Source organism: Pangasianodon hypophthalmus, chromosome 9 (assembly GCF_027358585.1).
Source record: "Pangasianodon hypophthalmus isolate fPanHyp1 chromosome 9, fPanHyp1.pri, whole genome shotgun sequence".
Taxonomy (NCBI): Eukaryota; Metazoa; Chordata; class Actinopteri; order Siluriformes; family Pangasiidae; genus Pangasianodon; species Pangasianodon hypophthalmus.
The window spans coordinates 17,861,404-17,880,650 of NC_069718.1; the positions used below are offsets into that span (position 1 = coordinate 17,861,404).

Genomic DNA, 19,247 nt, shown 5'->3' on the forward strand with positions numbered 1-19,247 from the left:
GTTTACTTTCACTGTATTAGCATTGTTGCATGACTCCTGCCATCTAGGATTACCCAAACAGTCTCTTACCTGTCACTCACAGTGACACATTGACCTTGCACACTAAGACAAAACAATCTGATTAAGCCTTTTAGAAAGAACGAACTCACACACACTGAGCATATGAAGGCATGCATACAAACCATTGTATGGGAAAAACTAGATTTTGGGGGGTTAGAAAGGTTGAATTCAGACTAGCAGATGTGCATGTGAACTATTTATATATTTTGTGTCAACTACCACCTATAAAACTGACCAAAGAAACTGAAATGCAACAAATAAATTGATAGTGTCACTGATTATCATACGGAAGCAGAATTCATACTTTGTACCAGACTAGTGTATTGCTTCTTTTATGGTCTCGGAAAGATTTTTAGATCTAGACAACGTGTAAATTAGACAGTGTTAGTCCTTGTTTAACTCACTCCACACAAAACACATAATATACAATTCTACACTCATCCAAGTCTAAACCCAGAATTTTTTCTCTAATTTTTCTCTTATTTTCTAAAATTTACCCAGATTACCAGTACTTTACCAGTACTTTATAGCTTGTAAAGCCCCTGTCCGCAATGTCTGCACTTTACGCTAACTCAAATCTAATGCCTGGGAAACATTGATCCAAGATGCTGTAGTCAAAAAATAATTCAAAAATCCATGTTTAAGAAATGTAACCTATAATTTACTAGCTTAATTTATCCCCAGTCTGGAATGTTTTACTGTTTACAGTCTATAGAAATAGATCATTTATTGATTTTTCCTTTACTTTATAGACCTGATTCGACTAAGAAATGGTATAGTTAGTTGATCCAATTCAAACCTGCATAAAGAAATTTCCTGAAAAAGGCTATAATTGCCCACTTGAGAGCATTAAAATGTTAAACTGTTGTAGCTGTTGGGACATAAAACGTCACTATGTCTTAGTGCTCTAATCTTTCATACAGAGATATATAAGACATAAGACTATCACTATATGTAAAAACTATATCTAAAGATGTGTTGTTTAAGATGGGGATTATTTTAGGGGCTTATCCCATCATGTGTGTCTTCAGCCATTTGGCCAGGGTGTCTTGAAGGAAATTTACAGACTGGAACAGGTGTCAGAAGGAGGCAGACCTAAAAATATCCAGAGTCATATCCTCAGACAAGACATCAGAACTCAAAGAAAACAAACACCACAGTGAAATCCGAGTCTGACGAGCAAACCTCATTAAGGTGTTCTCAAAGAGTGTGACATTAATATACCTGCAGATTCCCTTTCTGGAGATTGGGAAGCACTTGGTGTGCTCAGTGTAAAACCAAACCAAAGCCAAACTTTACAGTGGTCTTGTCCCGAAGGCTGCACAGGCTGATATGTACCCCTGTGATAACCCTTGAGAACCAAAGCCTATAGGTTCTCAAGGGTTATCACAGGGGTACATATCAGCCTAGAAGCATCAAACTCAAGCTTGAAAACAAACGACCTGAGAGGCTTGATATCCATCTGTCACCAGCTAGTCCTCATCACATTCAGAGCACTTAACCCCTGCTAACTGAACGCTTCCCTTGAGATCGACACATTTAAGGAGGATTTAGATAAAGCGCATTGTGGACGCGCCCCTGACGCGCACACGCGCGCCTACTGACACTTCAGTGATGCATATATACAGATGTCCCATTCTTCTTATAGACTTCTGAGCCCTTACACTACTGTCTGTAAAGGCAGTACGGACTTCAGCAAGTGTGTGCAGTGTGTGATTCGGGATTATGTCGGGAAAACGACGCGCTGCTGAAATTATTCAGAGAAATATTTGCAGGACAAATTCAGCGTCCCAGCTCGTCCCAACGTGATTGTTTAAGATTTGCTCCACAAACACACACACACACACACACACACATATATATATATATGCGCAACTACTTTATAATATTGTCCATCAGAACAATTGCTGCTTTACGGTAACTTTTTTCCACAGTAGTGTTTCCTGTACTTTTACAGTGTTAGAAATAGGAACGTCTTGACGCCTCCTTACCCATCACACCCCATATATAGGCATATGAATAGTCAAATGCGTAGCAGCAGCGAATCACCATGCAGATCCATAAAAAAGACAGGGCACTCCACAAGGAACGGGCAGAGGCAGTTTCCAAAAAAGTATTGAATGTCCTGAGGAATTCAGCCGCCCCCCATGTGAAAGTACATATTTGACAGGGCGCAGAGAGAGAGCGCCTGCACTCCAGCTTAGCGCCCAGTTCGGCACAGACGCTCCGAGCTTAGGACCCGCACCGCCGTGACTTTTGAGGGACGTTTACTTTTCGTGCGGCCGAAAAAACAAACACACAAATAAGCAGCCATGGATGCCATTAAGAAGAAGATGCAGATGCTCAAGCTCGACAAGGAGAACGCCTTGGACAGAGCTGAGCAGGCTGAATCCGATAAGAAGGCAGCAGAGGACAGGAGCAAGCAGGTCGGCTATATCTTTGGGGGACTTTATTGTTATCCATAGAAAAAAAAAAAGGCATGAATTCTGGTGGCATGGTGTGCCTGCCTCATCAATGCCTCGAAATTAAACGGATTACCCTGAGTGGATTTATAGGAACAGAAGATCAAAGATAGGGTGCATGGGTTTAACAGGATAAGTGAAAATCTATAATGTTTAAGTGATGCTCTGTAGCAGTTTAACTGTTGATCATAAATTCTCATAAAGATCCCATTAAAATGGGGGAAATCCTAATTCCAGTGAGTAACCTAAACCTGTTTGATAATGCACGTAATTTATTCATGAAAAAAAAATGTCGTTTGCATGCATGTGTAGCTGGACGATGAATTAAGGGAATTGGAAAAGAAATTGCGCATAACTGAGGACGAGCGCGACAGAGTGTTAGAGGAGTTCCAAGGTGCCGAGGAAAAGCTGCTGTCCGCCGAGGAGGTCGCTACAAAGGTATTCAGTGTGCCTTTCCAAGCCTGCATCTAATCACTTCTTTTCTCTCTTTCCTTCTGTCTGTCTCTGTATGTCTGTCTGTCTGTCCCTGCGCTCCTCACGCCATGCACTCTGCTTCCTGCTATTCACCGCTGTCACCAAAAAATGCGTAAAATACACCCGCACTCAGCTCGAGGATGATTTGGTAGCTCTGCAGAAGAAACTGAAGGGCACTGAGGATGAGTTGGACAAGTATTCCGAGGCTCTTAAAGATGCCCAGGAGAAACTGGAGCTGTCTGAGAAGAAGGCCGCAGATGTAAGTATAGAAAGCGAAGAGTCACCGCAATCCAGCTGCTCACTGCTTCACACACTTTCCCTCTCTCACCCCTTCTGAGTAGACCTGGGTGAACTGGCAAGTACAGCTGATGTTAATTAATGACTGTCCTTTCACTCGGGTCTGAGGTGTGTTCACCTTTGATGTCACCAACACACACACACACACTGATACACATACACACACACTGATACACACACTGACTGTAATCTGTAACACAAGGAACTCTGTAAGAGGGATTTTGTTGCAAGTTAGGCCAGACATAGAAACCACACACTACAGTACTAAATAGTTTTTCAAAATAGCATGTGGGTTTGGATGTAGCCCTAGACTTGGGGATGTAGCCAGGGCTCCTGTAAGGCTGAGCAGCCGGCCTGTTATATTTAGACTAGTGCTTTATATGGTAAAGACGCAGAGCAGAGCCTTGGGCTGTGTCTCCTGAGCACTGGAGAAAGTCTCAGAACTCTTCCTCTTTCCCTGTGGCCCCTTGTATTTCAAACATCAAGAACTGCAGTGGGAAATCCCACTGACTGACAGATTACAATAATTCCATGGCTTTTATCTAACTATCATTTTAGTCGTGTTTGTACTTTTTATTATTTCCAGACTTCTAGTCATTCCACACACCCAAATACTCCCTTTTGTAAGAAATTCGGGATTATTATGTGTTAATGGTAATTCAAGTGTATATGAGAAAGCGTATAATAATAATAATAATAATAATAATAATAATAATAATTGTGTGAGAAAGTGGTTGATGTAGACACATTTACAAGATAGTTGGGTTTGTTTTGCACTGTTGCTTTTGAACAAATAAATAGCCTATTAATATGCAACTGTTTAAAACACACGCACACACACACTAGGAAAAAGCTGGTATTTCCCTTCTCCTCACCGCCAGCGTGTTAAATGGTGCACACTCAATGCGCCCCCTGCAGGTCTAAGGATAAAATTGCACCCATTTGAGTTACAGCTGGAAAGGAGATTCAATTAAGCTGAATATAATCAAATTTCACGAATCTCCTTCATCTTGCTTAGATTATTTAATTCATTCTGGAGTTTTCCTTTTCTTTCTTTTCTTTTTTTCTTAACAAAACTACCATCAAACGACTAAAATGTGGTCTGTTATTCAGACACGGTTTAGGGCTTCAGTTGAATTAATCTGCCAGTAGAGTGTGCTGTTTATTCGTTTAAAAAAAAAACAAAAAAAAGTTCCTCGTTTACGTCCAGCTCGTTTTTATCATTCACAATCGCTTCTTTGTAGCACATCAGTACCATCATTCCTCATCAGGCCATGAACTGACGGATGCAATAATAATAATAATAATAATAATTATTATTATTATTATTATTATTATTATTATTTGTTGTTGTTGTCATACATTATATATTGCTGTCATATATAATAACAATAAAAATATACAGTGGAAACTCATTTGGCCATGCCACCAGTCTGGTAGCTCGATGACGTATTTATTTTGGGCGTGGCAACAAAAGCATGGCTACTTCCGGTGTAGGATGTAGAGTTGCGCGTTTTCACCCAAACACTGAGCAGGGCGGGTTTTTTTCCCTTGAGCTGCGCGTTCCAGGGCGTTTCTGCCCTCTGAACTCAATTTCAGATAAACTATAATCAACATTTCAGTAGTCGGATAGAATAATGGCTGGATTAACCTCGTTGGAAGCTGTGAAGCGGAAAATAAAATTGTTGCAAGAGCAGGCAGACGGCGCTGAAGAGAGAGCGGACAAACTGCAGAAGGACTTGGCTAAGGAGAGGAAAGCCCGAGAAACGGTAAGCGTGTGAGAGCTGAGGGGAAAAAAAACCTCGTCTAGTCCCAGCTGTTCACGTCGAGCCATCCAAAAGGACGCGGGAGTGTAGCAGGATGTGCTAGGATGAGCACTTTTACTAGCTGACTGTTTTGAAGAGGCGCGTCTCGCGCATGTGATGCTGCTGCGCAATAGTGAGCCAGCGGAATGGCGCTCTGGTACCCAGCTCACGAGCTCTGCTCATTTCCCTGACTAGCATTATTCCCCTGGGGTTAGATGATTGGATAATGCTTGGGGTGTTGTTCATTAACGGTTCGCGTTGAATAACGTGTGGCTTTGCAGGGAGTTTTAAAATAAATTCAGTTTTTTTTTTGTTTGTTTGTTTTTTAAATCATGTGTATGATTGTGGATGACGAACACGAGAGCGCGCGCAGTTTTTATTTTTGAAATGACTAGATTTACTATGCCTGTTTTAAAAAAATAATAATAATTTAAAAAATCATACAGACCATCTCCACTGCGTGTAATACACGTATTTAGCTCCTAATATCCTATATAATGAAGACACTTTGTGATTAGTATTGTGGTTAGTGTTATTTTTAGCACTGAGTAGTCCAGCTGTTTGATAACTGAAAGGGAAAGTGCTTGAAGCTCAGTGTGGAAGTCCCGCTTATTCACTAACCATTTGCAAACCAATTGCCTTATAAGGGCAAGATGCGTTGTTGTATGCAGAAGGGGGGAAGTGGGGAGCTAGATCAGCCACCTTAGCTGTTAGAACACAACCAGGAAACAGTTGCTTCAGCTGTAAACTGAAGCTCTTCAACCAGACACCAGACAATTTACACACTTTTAGTTCATTACTAAACACAGGAGTGCAAGGATGAGTCATCTCTAAGATCTTCGTGCAGATGTGATACAGAGGATCTGTTTATACCAGCTGCTTTCTAGTTCCTTGTCCCTGAGAGCACCTGATGCACTTTGGCCCTGTGTAATTCCCTCAGTTGCGAGTGTCTCTCTCTATTTGCATGGTTTTCCAAAGGGTTGGGGCTGGTTATGCAAGTTGACTGTGTAGTATCTACCCAAGTGTAGTTAGGCCGTAATGAGACAGCGCAGTATGAACTGCATTCATTTATAAAGTTCTTCAAGGATTGGAAAATTCTTTAGATGATATCTGCTAGGGCTGAGGGATATTTATCATGCTCGGTTGTTTCACAGTACACAATAAAGGTACCAGACTGTACTTTTCCTTGTTGCTGAGGCGGAACCACTAAAGATGCATCTGTTGAACCTTTAGCATGTATGTTTCACTAGAAAACATGAATACAGTGTACTTTTTTTTTTTTTTTTTTTACAGTATATAATTGAATCTTAAGAACCATTTACATACCATAAAGGTATAACCTCTGTAGGTAAAAGATCCACAATACATATACAAAAGGCGTACCCTTGATGGTACTATCCCAGCAGCCACGAAAAGTACAGTTAGTATCTTTTTATTCCTGGCGTGTGACAGATCCCGTGGGTATTAACAGTACTTTAATAATACTTGACTGGCTCTCACAAGTAGCTGATTGGGCATTAATACATTTGATTTCATTTTCCTTCCTTATTTCTGTGTATATTTACTTATTTTTATATTTTTTTAAATGAAATTGTAACCATAATGTTATTCTGTTGTGTTGCTGCTAGTACTAAATCTAAATATTGTGCTAGGTTTTTATCAGGTATTGCCCACCCCGCTATATCTGTTTAAAGTTATATATGTATATAGGTTTGTGCATTTCATGTATATTACTACAGTGTCCTGTCGTCGTAATTGCTATAATCTGATTTGAAGACAATGCCTTCCCGTTACACTGGTTTTGAAACTAAATGTAGAAAACGACATTGGTTCGGTTTGTGTAGTTTTACCATTGACAGAATTATTTATTCTGCCCTGTAGAGTCTGTGATTACTCAACAGTGCTCACTGAGAGCCCCAGTAAAATGCCCAGTCCTTTCACATTGATTAACACTATTGCCAGTATATGCAGGATGAGAGTAAGGAGGGTCTCAGAGAAAGTCATCTGTTTGCCTCCGTGGGCATTAATTTGCCTAAGTAGCCTGTTTAGAATATTAAAGGCCTCCAGTTCCTTGTGTTTGTTGAACATGAACCATTTGTGTACACACGTTTTGTATGTGTGGTGGAAGAAGTGGTGTGTGTGTGTGTAATTATGTTCTTCCCATCTCATGGTGGTTCTTCTGCGGACCTTCCCTAGGCTGAGGCCGATGTAGCCTCTCTTAACCGACGTATCCAGCTGGTTGAGGAGGAGTTGGATCGTGCTCAGGAGCGTCTTGCCACTGCCCTGCAGAAGCTGGAGGAGGCTGAGAAGGCTGCTGATGAGAGCGAGAGGTGAGCTGTGTAAGATGGTACGCCATACTTTACAACAGATTAGCGTAAATGGTGAGAACAGACATGCTGCACACTGGTATACCCTTCCCCCTCTTTTATCAACACTTAACCACTTGTACTTTAACCACAGTAGCAGACTCTGCTGTTGTACTTCCACAAAAGTGACGACATGCCTCCACTTCCTAGGCAGCACTGTACATCTGGTGCCTGTTAAATGACTGCATGTTGGGCCATTGAGAATATAGTTTTCCAGCTATCACACCCAGCTAGCCGCGATAACTGTTAATGTCTTAGTTTGTAATAAAAGAAAAACAGAAACTTTGAATCTCCTGAATCTGAGCAGGATCAAGAAATAACTTCTGAAAGTCAGGAAGTTTAAGGATGTTGCAGCTGTGTGCATTAAGTCATGCTTCTGGTGATGCCAGTTGTTGGCCTAAACAGACGTGAGCAGTTTGTGTAGTGGCACCATGGCACTGAATAAACAGCATTTCACGGGGCACAAGGCTGTGTTTCCCTTTCTTTGTTTGCCTCACACACAGCCCCTCTGTGCAGCACAGCCCCACACCCTCGTACACAGCTGCTCTAGGCAGAGACTTCACTTCAGTTACTAATGCATCATTTTTTCCTCCTTTCAGCCAGCTAACGACTGACAATTTTCAAATAACATTTGGTTCGAAATGGTATACTTGAATATAGTATTTGAGTGATGGCATAATGCTGGCAATAATCTGTGGTTATTGCTGCAGATTGAGTTACTATGACAGAAGACACTGACCTTCATCACACCTTGGCTGTATTTGCCATCCTCCCTCCCTACCTCTCCATCTATCACCGCTTTCCTCTCTTTTTCTCCTCTACAGAGGCATGAAGGTTATTGAGAACAGGGCCCTGAAGGATGAGGAGAAGATGGAAATCCAGGAGATCCAGCTGAAAGAGGCCAAGCACATTGCTGAGGAAGCTGACCGCAAATATGAGGAGGTGTGTTGCTCAGCTCACCTACTGATATGCAAGTGAACTGTGATGTCTTCTATATTCAATACAAGACATTGTACTCGCCGTATTTACAAGATGACCTCACATGAACGACTCACTCTAGTGGTATTCACCAATTTGGAAACCGAAATTTTCTAATTGCTCACATTTTTATACAAAGTTGATCTTTCTCAATACGGCCGAGCCCAAGATAGTTGGGTTAACAGATTACTCAAGGTATTTCCTTAGTCATTTCCCAACATATCTTAGGAAAAATTTGATATTCCTGATAGTTTTGTCTCATTTCTAGTATTATTCTAACTTCACGTTGTTTGTATAGATGATGTGCTGCTAGCTGTGTTAATGAATAGCCTCAGTCATTAGCTAGCACCCATATTTCCCAATTCCTTAGCAAACATTTTTGCAACTTTAACCACTTGAACAGCAAGTGTATAGTATCTTTGCCTTCCATTGTTGTCAAAAGCACATATTCATTAGTTCTGTTCAATCACGGTAGTACTTACAGTGCTTTGTAATTTATTGGTAAATTCAGCTTGCAGTATTGCATCAAAGTCAGTTCTGAAAAAGTTAAATAACAACCATTTCTCGATTATGTAGTATGTATAATTAAAAATAATTAAATAGGATCTGGGTCTAAGGGCTGGTGCCACTCTAAACTGCTGCATGTTAATGCAATCACTTTTGAATTAAGTTTTTTTTTTAATCAAGATGCGTTAATACATTTTTGAGTAAATACATTTTTAATCTGTGCTAATCTGTATGTCACAGACATCCATTTTCTACAGATTTTAATCTGCTAAAGATGATAATAGACTTAACAAGTGCATGTTAAACTGAACTGTACACGTGTCATGTATGTACTTCATATCCTGGCTTGTGTGTGTTTAGGTGGCCCGTAAGCTGGTGATCGTTGAGGGTGAGCTGGAGCGTACAGAGGAGCGTGCTGAGCTGTCTGAGGGGTGAGCCACGTCACTGCTGTTTCACATACAGCCTTTATTACTCTACTGACCTGCTATAACACGTGTTTCTGCTTGTATTTGCACAATATAGCCACATACTTCCATTCTGTGAATCCAAAGATTTTTGCTGCTGCTTTAATGCAGTTGTCTTACCCTTGCATTTTGTATTTTTTTTTTTGCACGCACTGTTAACTTGCATGTGTTCCCTGTTTGGAATGGCCTTGTGCTGTGCACACGCACTCACAGATGCGTGCGACGATTACAAGAAGAGATCAGTGTGCTGGACCAAATCTTTAAGTCATTAAAATCAGCAGAAGCAAAGGTACTGCATACTAACACTAACACTCTGCCAGGCCTCTTCACTCTGAAGTAGCCTTTCCTGCTTCTGTCCTTCCAAAAAAGGCTTTGCTTTACCTGCTTTTGCCTTTTCAGCTTTCTCTTTTCCCCTTTTTAACCCAACTAACCAAGCAGGAAGACCATGCATGGACAGCTTCCTACATACCCCTGCAGCATGCATAAATGATATAGAATTTATCCTTCACATGTTCTGTTTTTTTTTTTTTTTTTTTTATACAATCCTGCTTTGTTGGGGGGGAGTTGTTGGACATCCTGTCACCATTTATTATTCTGTTTTCATTCACTTTAGGGGTTTTTAATGATTCATTTCCCTTTTCTTTACCCTTCTCTCTCTTTGTCTGACTTTCTCTACATCCAACCTATTCTGTCTCTTTCAATCTACCCATATCTTCTGTCTTCTTTATCCTTTCCCTCTTGCTATGTTCCATACCTTGGGTCTCTATTCTCTCTTCTTGCACCCTTTTATGTAAACCACTAGCAAATGCGCTGAGCTTGAGGAAGAGTTGAAAACTGTGACCAACACCCTGAAGTCTCTGGAGGCCCAGGCTGAGAAGGTAGGTGTGCTGTCTGTGTGATTCGGGGCCCCTTGAAAACACCTCTGCCCTAAACAAGCTTCAGCCTCCTGCGATATAACAGTCTAGAGCAGATCAGAACTGTCACCAGGTTATCTAATGTATAATACCAACGTGAATATTTAGTGCATTCAAGCTACTACATGTAATCAAGACGATAAAATGAAAATAAGTGGAGTTTAAAAGGAATGCCCTGATTTTCCTAGGTTTTACATATACCAAAGTATCTACAACACTTCTCTCTGTCGACAGACAACGTAAATGTCATTTAAATGTAAAAATGTGAACCAGACACTGTGGTGAATCGCTCGTCTGAAGCCTGACATTTGCTTTTCTCTTTACCTCTACAGTACTCACAGAAGGAAGACAAATATGAAGAGGAGATCAAGGTCCTCACCGACAAGCTGAAGGAGGCAAGATTTTATAGCTGTTATCAGAGGACTTTACACACATTTGTGTTTGTGTATGCGTGTGTATGAGCCAATGTTTTCTCTCACCTTAGGCTGAGACTCGTGCCGAGTTCGCTGAGAGAACAGTAGCCAAGCTTGAGAAGACCATTGATGACCTGGAAGGTATGACTTTTTTCAGTGTAGAGATATGGGTTTATTATAGCTATATAGTTTTATGCTACAAACTATATAAAACTTTCAGTCATTCACAAAAAGCTTCTTGCTTTACTTCCAGTTATGCTTCTTTATTCTTTACTATCTATTCAATAAAACTGTCTTTCTGTATACAGTTCCTTTTAATTTCCTTTCTCCTTGATGGACTTACTATAATGAATGCAGTACAAATCAATATTCTCAGTTTTCAACCTGGCCTCAGATGAGACACTAGAGCATTTTGGACTCATGCCTGATTAGTTTTACAGAGACTTAAGCTGCCATTCATTCATTCCTTATTCTCCCAGTCATTTGGTTATTCATGCATCCAGTGTGTCATTTTCATAATTGTGGCCCGGTGAGTAGAATATTTGCACTTTGGCGATATGAAGTCACGGATCAAAAAAGACATCTGTTAGTGGTGTAGGAAATGGAGTATATCCTTAAGTTAGGGACCTGTGTAATTGTAATTGGCCTTTCAGTAAAAGAACTGTGGGGACTGGACATTTACTGTAAGTATATTCTTAGTAGCATTGAGGAATTTGACATGGCATCATGTTTTTTTTTAAATTTCTAAACTTTCCCCTTCCCACTCTTCCATGCTTTCTGTCTGTCTGTTTCTCTCGGGCCTGTCATTCTGCTGGAATGGATGCCTCACCCACCTCTTCACCTCCCTGTCACCTCTATCCTTACCTATCCCCTTTCCGTTCCCTTCCCCCACACCTTCCCCCCCAAAAGATGAGTTGTATTCCCAGAAACTCAAGTACAAAGCTATCAGCGAGGAGCTGGACCACGCTCTCAACGACATGACTTCAATGTAATTCGTGCACTCTGTTTGCTTGTGCCTCTGCCTGCCCATCCTCCCATCCCTGTCTACTTTCCTCCGTCTTCACCTGATCACTCCATCTCTCTGACTGTGTGACCTTGTTCCATTAATTCACCAACCATATCTCCCTTTTTAAAACTTCCTGCTATCTCTGTTACTCAGCAAGATCAATGGCTGCTGTTACTGTTAGTGCTCCTCTTGAAACGTAGTGCATTGTCAATGGCATGTTCACGCCTCTGCACACTCTGTGGCAAAGGCTGTGAATGTGTGCTAGTCAATGTAGTTTCCTCTCTTGTACATATCACAAATAGTCATAAGGTTGTCATGGGAGGAGCAAATATGTGCAACAGTGAAGCCAGATTTTGTGAAACAGTGTATAGTAGTGTGCTGTTTTTATAACCTCTGTATGAATTTTACTGGTTTGTGATATAAACAGGGCTTACACCAGCCTCTAAAAAGTGTTTACTCATGACTGATACATTACAAATAAGGTGCATTGTTAACCTTGACACAGAGCATGTACACACTTTGCTAAAATGCAGTATTGTTAAAGGGGAAGCATGTCCGTGAAAACTGTACTTGAGTTACTTCCTGTGTGTATCCTCTTCTGACTTACTCCGTTCCTACTAACACTGTCAACTTCTATGTAGTGTGCTCAGTGCACCTCAGTTCAACATGGTGTTTGAGACTGAGATGACACAGTGTACAATATGTGGTGTTCTACTTTATGATCGGCCTGTGTGCTGTTTGGTAAGTCAGCGCAGGTGGTTTTTGGGTTTGGCGTCTCTCCGTAGCTATTAAAGTTACACTAGCTGCAATCTAGCTGTTTTTTTTTAATTGCATGTTGTGTGTTCTAGGGTAGTTATAAGTGGATTCTTTCTTCCATTTATGCTTTAACTATGACCTAGACCAGAGATTTAGAAGGCAGGTTAATGTTTTTAGCATTATGCAGGGCAGTTAATCTTCCATTAACGTCATATAAGTAAGGAATAAAACACTCTGGGCTGTGTTTTATAACAAGAGGATACTTGTTATAGGAACATAAACCATTTTGTGTCTGTGAATTATTAGATGGTTATCTTCCTGTAGCAAAATGGCCTGAAGCGTGTTATTCCTCTTACAACAGAGATTACAATTTTTAAGTTATTACTGAACATATTGTGATTTATAACCGTTTATAGTTGCGTTTAATGTTGCGGAATGTCCAGGAGACAAGTTCCTGTTATCACTTACAGTATAGTAGCTATAAACAGTCATTCTCTACTCTACCCAGCCTTTCTTGAAGTTAATAAGAAAAAAAACGCAGCTTGGCATGTTACCAAGAAACTGCAAAGCATGAAGTCTTTTTCCTGAAGACTCTCCCTTGGTGGAAAACGAACTCCTCATTACAAAGCATTGACACCTGAGACTTATATGTTAAATAAACATCTAATAATAGAAAACGTCACCATATCACCAAGTATACGATTTCTTTCTTAAATAACAACACGTTTTTAAATTCACTTATCATCAGACTTTTATCATGTGGCGCATATGCTATACAAGTCCCTGTGAAGGAGTTGTTATTACAGAAACGATTATGTGTTAGAATGAGTGCCTTAATATAGAAACCCTAATGTCTTAGCACGAGCACTGTGAACAACCGCGATTCTGTATGCATCATTTCTGACACACAGACCCTGTGTGTGTAAATTTATACACTCAGAGCACAAGTATACAGGGTGAAATAGTTGTATATATTAGAATAGTTATTTTATCCGTATTGGGAAATTGACGCTGAGCCCTGGTTATCGGTTGCCTGTTGTTTTTTTTGAAGTGTGAGATTGTGTGAGAGGGATACACACCAGTGTGTGCCCCCTGAGCAATGTCCTTGTGATGGATATTGTGGGTCATGTGTGCAGTGCCCCTTTTCTTCTCCTTTCTGGTGTGTGCTGTGCATCGTCTCAGCCCCACAGTGAGGCCCCTTCATCACGTTCTCTCTGCTCCTTTTTTCCTGCACAGATAAATTGTTTACGCCCCATCAAAGACGCCTCCTGTCGGCTGAGCGGCATCACCCTGCTCTCTCCAGCCTTCTGTTCCTTTTTTCCTTCACCTGTCTGTCTTCCCTCTCTTCCCTTTTCCCTCATTTCTCTGTCTCCTTCTATCCTTCAGTGTTGGTTTGTTTCCCCCTCTCTTGTACAGAACCTTTGATTCTTTCTGCATTGTGTAAAAATAAACATTCTTCCTTCTATGTAAAACTATATCTCCTCACTTTTTGTCCTTTTTTCTTTCTTTTTTGCTGTCTTATTTACATTTCTATGTGCTTTAATTTATTTCTGAGTGGCTATAATAAAATCAAGATGGCCTGCTATTACCTCATGCATTTTATTTCCTTCCTATGGTAACCCTTTCAAGGATGATACAGGTAATAAAGCTGGAGTGTGTGTTATATAGGGGACTGCCTACATACACTGTGGCTTAACAGCATTTGCATATATACAAAACCATCTGATCCTTGAGTCTGGGCCTTTTGACAGTCCTGTAAGGTGTCTTTCAGTAGGTTTATTACAGAGATTAAATTAAAGCCACTGCATTAACTGTAATACATGCAAATGAAGCAGAAGATTAGCTAAAAGATACTTAAATGTTCTAGCTTTAGAATTGTCATAAATATGAGCCCTCAACATGATACTACCAGCTAAGGATAAACATTTAATATCAACTGCATTCATGGTGAACATAATTTTGTTCTTGAAAATATTTAGTGGTTGAAAATGTTTAGTGGTTGGCAAGCAGATGAGAATATTGAGCTGAGAATATTCATGAAAATCATATCGGTTTTAATTTGCACTTACAATGATTTCACAATGAATGTTGCTGAGCAACATGGCCCATTCAAGATATTTCACCTTTTCTGAGCAGCATGGCATGCAATTTAATACGCTGTGGAAAACTAAGGAAACTCAGAGTTGTTATGAGAAAATAAAACCTTTTTTCTCTCTGATTCCAGTGAGCTTGGTCCTTAGTTACAGATTACTATGAAATATTTAAAAACGCATGAAATTTTTCTGTTCATTGGTGTTTAAGTACCTATCAGAATCTCCCATGATGCATTTAACTAATGAACTGTTTATAGAAGATGATTCGTATAGTGACTCTAGTGGCATTGTGATTCTCTTTTACTAGAGCACTGGTTCTCATCCCATATTAGAGTTTTTCCTGCTCCCAACATACCTGATCTAATTAATCCGCTAATTACCAGTCCTTCCTGAGTTGAAGTGTTTGTGTTAGAGCAGGGAAAACACTTAAATGTGCAGGGCAGGGGGTTCTCCAAGACTACAGCTGGGAAGACCATGTCACTTAGCGGTTGTTTCTTTTTCGTCAGCTCTTTCTCCACAGAGGAATATATTTCACTTTTGTCCATTCTGTAAATGTTCTGTTCTTATCAAGGTACAGTCCATCGAATTTGTACTGACACTTCTTCTGCACTTCAGCTGTTCTTTTTTTTTTTCTGTGTTTCACTCTCGTCTTTTTTCTTCCCTAACCTGCTGCCTGACTGCACAGACCGCCTCTACCGGCAACTTGAGAAAAACCGTGTTCTCTCTAGTGAACTAAGACTGGCCTTGAATGAAGACTAAATCTATTGTGAATTGTTTTGTTCCATATTAATAACCAAATGATGTATGATTTACACTAAGATGTGTGTGATTACACCATATTTATGAAAACTATACAGTCTAATCTGTTAATCATACTCACAGCCTGGTACAAAGTGTCTGTGAACTAGCACTGTGGTAATAATGTCTTAAAAGCTGCAATATTGCTTATGCATGCTATAGTTATTAAGCATGCCTTAAATAAACATGTCGCCTTTACGTACTGGTCATTGTTGCATGGTCTCGAAGTTCCTCATCTGTCTCTTAGAGAGGAGCAAGTACCAAGATATTTTATTGCTAACTGAATAACTGTGTGTCTTTATAACGCAACAGTCTTAACTGGAGTGTATGTTGAACATCAGTGTACCTGTAGTACCTGTGCATGCTCTGTTCTGTCGTACATCATCACTGATGGTATTAATGTTGTTTTCTAACACTTGATGTTCTAACAGAGAAACTGTCACATGCTAAAGAAGAGAACCTCGATATGAACCAGATGTTGGAACAGACTCTTTTGGAGTTGAATAATATGTGAAAGGCCTGTACTCCTGACAATGTCTGCATTTTGTAACTTTTGAGTGGTTTCGTTTTTTTTTGTTATCAAATTGCAAGACATGTGCCATATGTAATGATTTTGTTTTACACTCATTGTTTTTAAAGAAATATTCTGGTACTTGTTCATTTTTACTCTGGTTATGCACACGCTTTGTCATTTCCATAAGAAATAACAAAGTTAGCCAAAAATTGCACTTAAGCCTCAATTTATGCACGATATTCTGAAAGTGGGACACGGTTGAGTCTTAAGCCAAGTTTAGATGAAGTAAATGTATTTTATTAATCCAAAGATTCCTTTAAAGTGTACATTTGGGTTAGATTTCCAACATGTACACTGGTGCTACTGTGAAGACAAAGGTGGAGCAGTTTGTAGTTTTTACATAGCAAATACATTAGCAGTTTGGTTTAGGGTTTTACTTGGGTGCCAGTAGTAGCCCTAGCCAGAAAGGTCCCCATCTACAGTGTCTGTTTATTTTCAGCTTCTTTTACTCAGTGCAAAATGCCAGACAGCATTACTTTTGCAAATACTTTTTGCCCATAATGAAACTGGTATGGGTCAAATGCCTGTGTTATGAGTTGAAAGATGATTAAAACATATTTGGTTGTGCCTCATGCAGTTCAAAAGTCATTTTAAATATAGATGTATTAAATGTGTGTCATATCTAAAATGTACAAAGCTAAATATAAATAAAACTACACAATTTTAGAATTTCTAAAGCCTTGGATCCATTTTTAACATTGTAATTAGTTCAAATGTGTCAGAGGTAACACAATCTTTTCCCTCATGGCTCGTTTTTGTACTTTTATGTACTTTGCACAGCTGTAGCTTGGTTTCGGTAGAGAAGTTGTTGCCAACACCTGAAAGTTGTGCTTTAGCCTTCCTAGAATGATCATGTATTTGAGTGTAGCACAGCAAGGACAAAAGTAACTAGTGGTTGCAATAAAGTCAGACATAGTTCTGTAGTGAAATAACCTGAAACCTTATCTGTATTGTGACTTGTACTCTAATGCTCTCTAAACCAAAGCAAACAAGAGAATAAGGCTTTTTTTTGTGCCCTGATCCTGATAGGTGATGTATTATAGATGACAATATAACTATGAAACTACACTCATTAGTTACTAGTACACCTACAGTATAGATACACATCGTAGTATACAGCTACTAAAAGTTCGCAATTTGTCAGCCTGTCTTTGTCCATCAGTGGAAAGGGACCAACATAGGACCACCACAGACCATACGTTATTTATTAGCATAGCAGTAACACTGAAATGTCATGTGTACACAAAACACTGTGTACACTTACTGGCCACCTCATTAGATACACCTAGCTTGTTGATAAATCCTGTAAGTGTACAGTAAAAGACAGCCCCCCTTTTTCCATGCTTACCTTTCTCAACCCAGCAGTGACACAAAAATTAAAGTCTAAACCCAGGTTCAGTATGCCTTGGCATAGATTCTACAAGCCTCTGGTACTGTACTGGAGCAATGAACACCATTCTTCCAAGATAGAGCAACATCTAACACATCAGTCCAAAATCTTCAGTGTTCAACTGAATTGTGATCTGGGGACTACAAAGGGCCTGGGCATATGATTTCCATCCTTTTCATACTCATCAAAAAGGGGTGTAATGATGCATCGTGACATCACGATGCAAAAACTTATGATATGCATTGTGGAAATGCGCAATTCACGTTGTGGATATCAGCATTCTGTTAATTGCCTTCAACACAATTGCACTGTTTGAACACCAGAGCTCCCAATCTGTGCAACACATAGAGATAAAATACTGTATATCGAGAGCATGCTGGTCACATGATCGCATTCTTTCAGAAGCCTGCACCATTACTGGGAATCATCTGTACTTGTGAAGTCACCGAGGGCTCCAGATCACAACTACCAACACGCGTTATAAGGTTTTTACAAGAACAACACCAGCTCCATCCCACTACCATCTACAGTGCCTGAGAAAGAGGTAGCAGAATTAGGGCATTTTAGCCGACTTTGGAGCTCTATTTTCGGTTAAATGACACCTCAGGCACTGCCGCAGAGCTCATTATGTTTCGATCAATCATTCTCAGAGTCAGAGACTTTGTTTATTCAATCAAATTTTTGGGAGAATTTACAAATTTATTTATTTATTTTTAAGATTTGAGAACCTGTAGTACAGTTTGTTTAATATATAACAATATTAAACCTCTTTTTGTAGCAATTTTTTACATTTGCACAAAAATGCACATTGTTTATGTTGTAGAAATAAAAAAAGGAGTCTCATTTCAGCCATAATTTTTCTTCAAATAAAATTTTGTTAAAATTATTCTGAGAATTGAATGGAATCAAATTGTGAAGCGAGTATTGTGCCTCGTATCAAACACACCGTGACTGGAGTGTATTGTTGCACCCCTATCTTCAAACCATTCAGGGAGCCCTCCTGCCCTGTGGATGGTGACATTGTCATCCTGGAATAAAGCACTCCCCTCAGGATAGTAATGTTTCATCACAGGATTAAAGTTGATCAGTCAGAATAACTTTGTATTGATTTGCAGTGACCATTTCCCCTAAGGGGACAAGTGGATACAAACCATGCCAGTAAAATTTCAGGCGTATGCCATTCTCTTGGCGTACACCACTCATGCACCATCAGACTTGTCGAGAATATGGTGAAGGATGAGTCATCTGATCAGATCCCTTTTCTCCCATATCTCTGAAGATGAGTGCCTGTGTTTCTTACACCACTCAGCTCTCCACAGTGCATCAGTCTTTGTAATGAGGTTTATGTGTAGTTGCAGATATACTGTTCTTGTCGACATTCTCAGTCACCTAAAAAAGGGTTGCTCGTTTTGGTTTTTTTTTTTTCTTATATATTGCACTAACACACAAGGCTCACAGTTACAGTGTGCACTTTCAACCACTTTACTTCCTGATGTCTTTCCCACATATCTAAATGATGTTAACTGATTAGGGCCTTTCGCACCGCTTTAGTTCCAGAACTAAATTTACAGTACTAAAGTACTGGGCGATTTTGCGAGAACTATTTCCCAGTACCGTTGAAAGGGTTGCATTTGCACCGACAGTGGGCACTAGGAAGTGACGTAAGCCGGTCGACAGCGACATCATTTGTGTGCGGCGTTCAACAACGGAAACAAAGAAGAACAACGTAAACAACCGGAGGATGGAGGGCGCTGTGATCAGAGCTGTGTTTTTGTTGTGTCTCGCGTCCATCTATCGCTGTTCTCCATACTTGCGAAATAAGTTGACATTGCAGTATGTTTACACAGCGTTTTAAATCATGGCGGCTGAGGGCGTTTTCCTACGCGTTTG

General features: G+C 40.0%; 1 protein-coding gene across 8 annotated transcripts; it reads left to right on the forward strand.

Annotated features, from left to right (window-relative positions):
• The first annotated feature begins 2,234 nt into the window (after window positions 1-2,234).
• On the forward strand, window positions 2,235-16,636 carry tpm1 (tropomyosin 1 (alpha)). Of its 8 annotated transcripts, none has more exons than XM_026919634.3 (10): window positions 2,236-2,486; window positions 2,835-2,960; window positions 3,130-3,255; window positions 7,295-7,428; window positions 8,289-8,406; window positions 9,310-9,380; window positions 10,216-10,291; window positions 10,660-10,722; window positions 10,812-10,881; window positions 15,825-16,636. In XM_026919634.3, the coding sequence occupies exons 1-10, from the start codon at window positions 2,373-2,375 to the stop codon at window positions 15,905-15,907; spliced, it is 981 nt and encodes a 326-aa protein (XP_026775435.1). In that variant the 5' UTR covers window positions 2,236-2,372; the 3' UTR covers window positions 15,908-16,636. The 8 variants fall into 8 exon arrangements, with proteins under 8 accessions (XP_026775432.1, XP_026775435.1, XP_026775431.1 ...); XM_053236647.1 differs by lacking the exon at window positions 15,825-16,636 and adding an exon at window positions 11,650-13,464 and having other exon boundaries at window positions 2,237-2,486; XM_026919627.3 differs by lacking the exons at window positions 2,835-2,960; window positions 15,825-16,636 and adding exons at window positions 11,650-11,728; window positions 13,739-13,977 and having other exon boundaries at window positions 2,240-2,486.
• Window positions 16,637-19,247: the final 2,611 nt, after the last annotated feature.

Coding starts and splice junctions, on each gene's coding strand:
- tpm1 (XM_026919634.3), top strand. CDS start 2,373: ATGGATGCCATTAAGAAGAAGATGCAGATGCTCAAGCTCGACAAGGAG. Junction 2,487..2,834: donor CAGAGGACAGGAGCAAGCAG/GTCGGCTATATC, acceptor ATGCATGTGTAG/CTGGACGATGAATTAAGGGA. Junction 2,961..3,129: donor CCGAGGAGGTCGCTACAAAG/GTATTCAGTGTG, acceptor ACCCGCACTCAG/CTCGAGGATGATTTGGTAGC.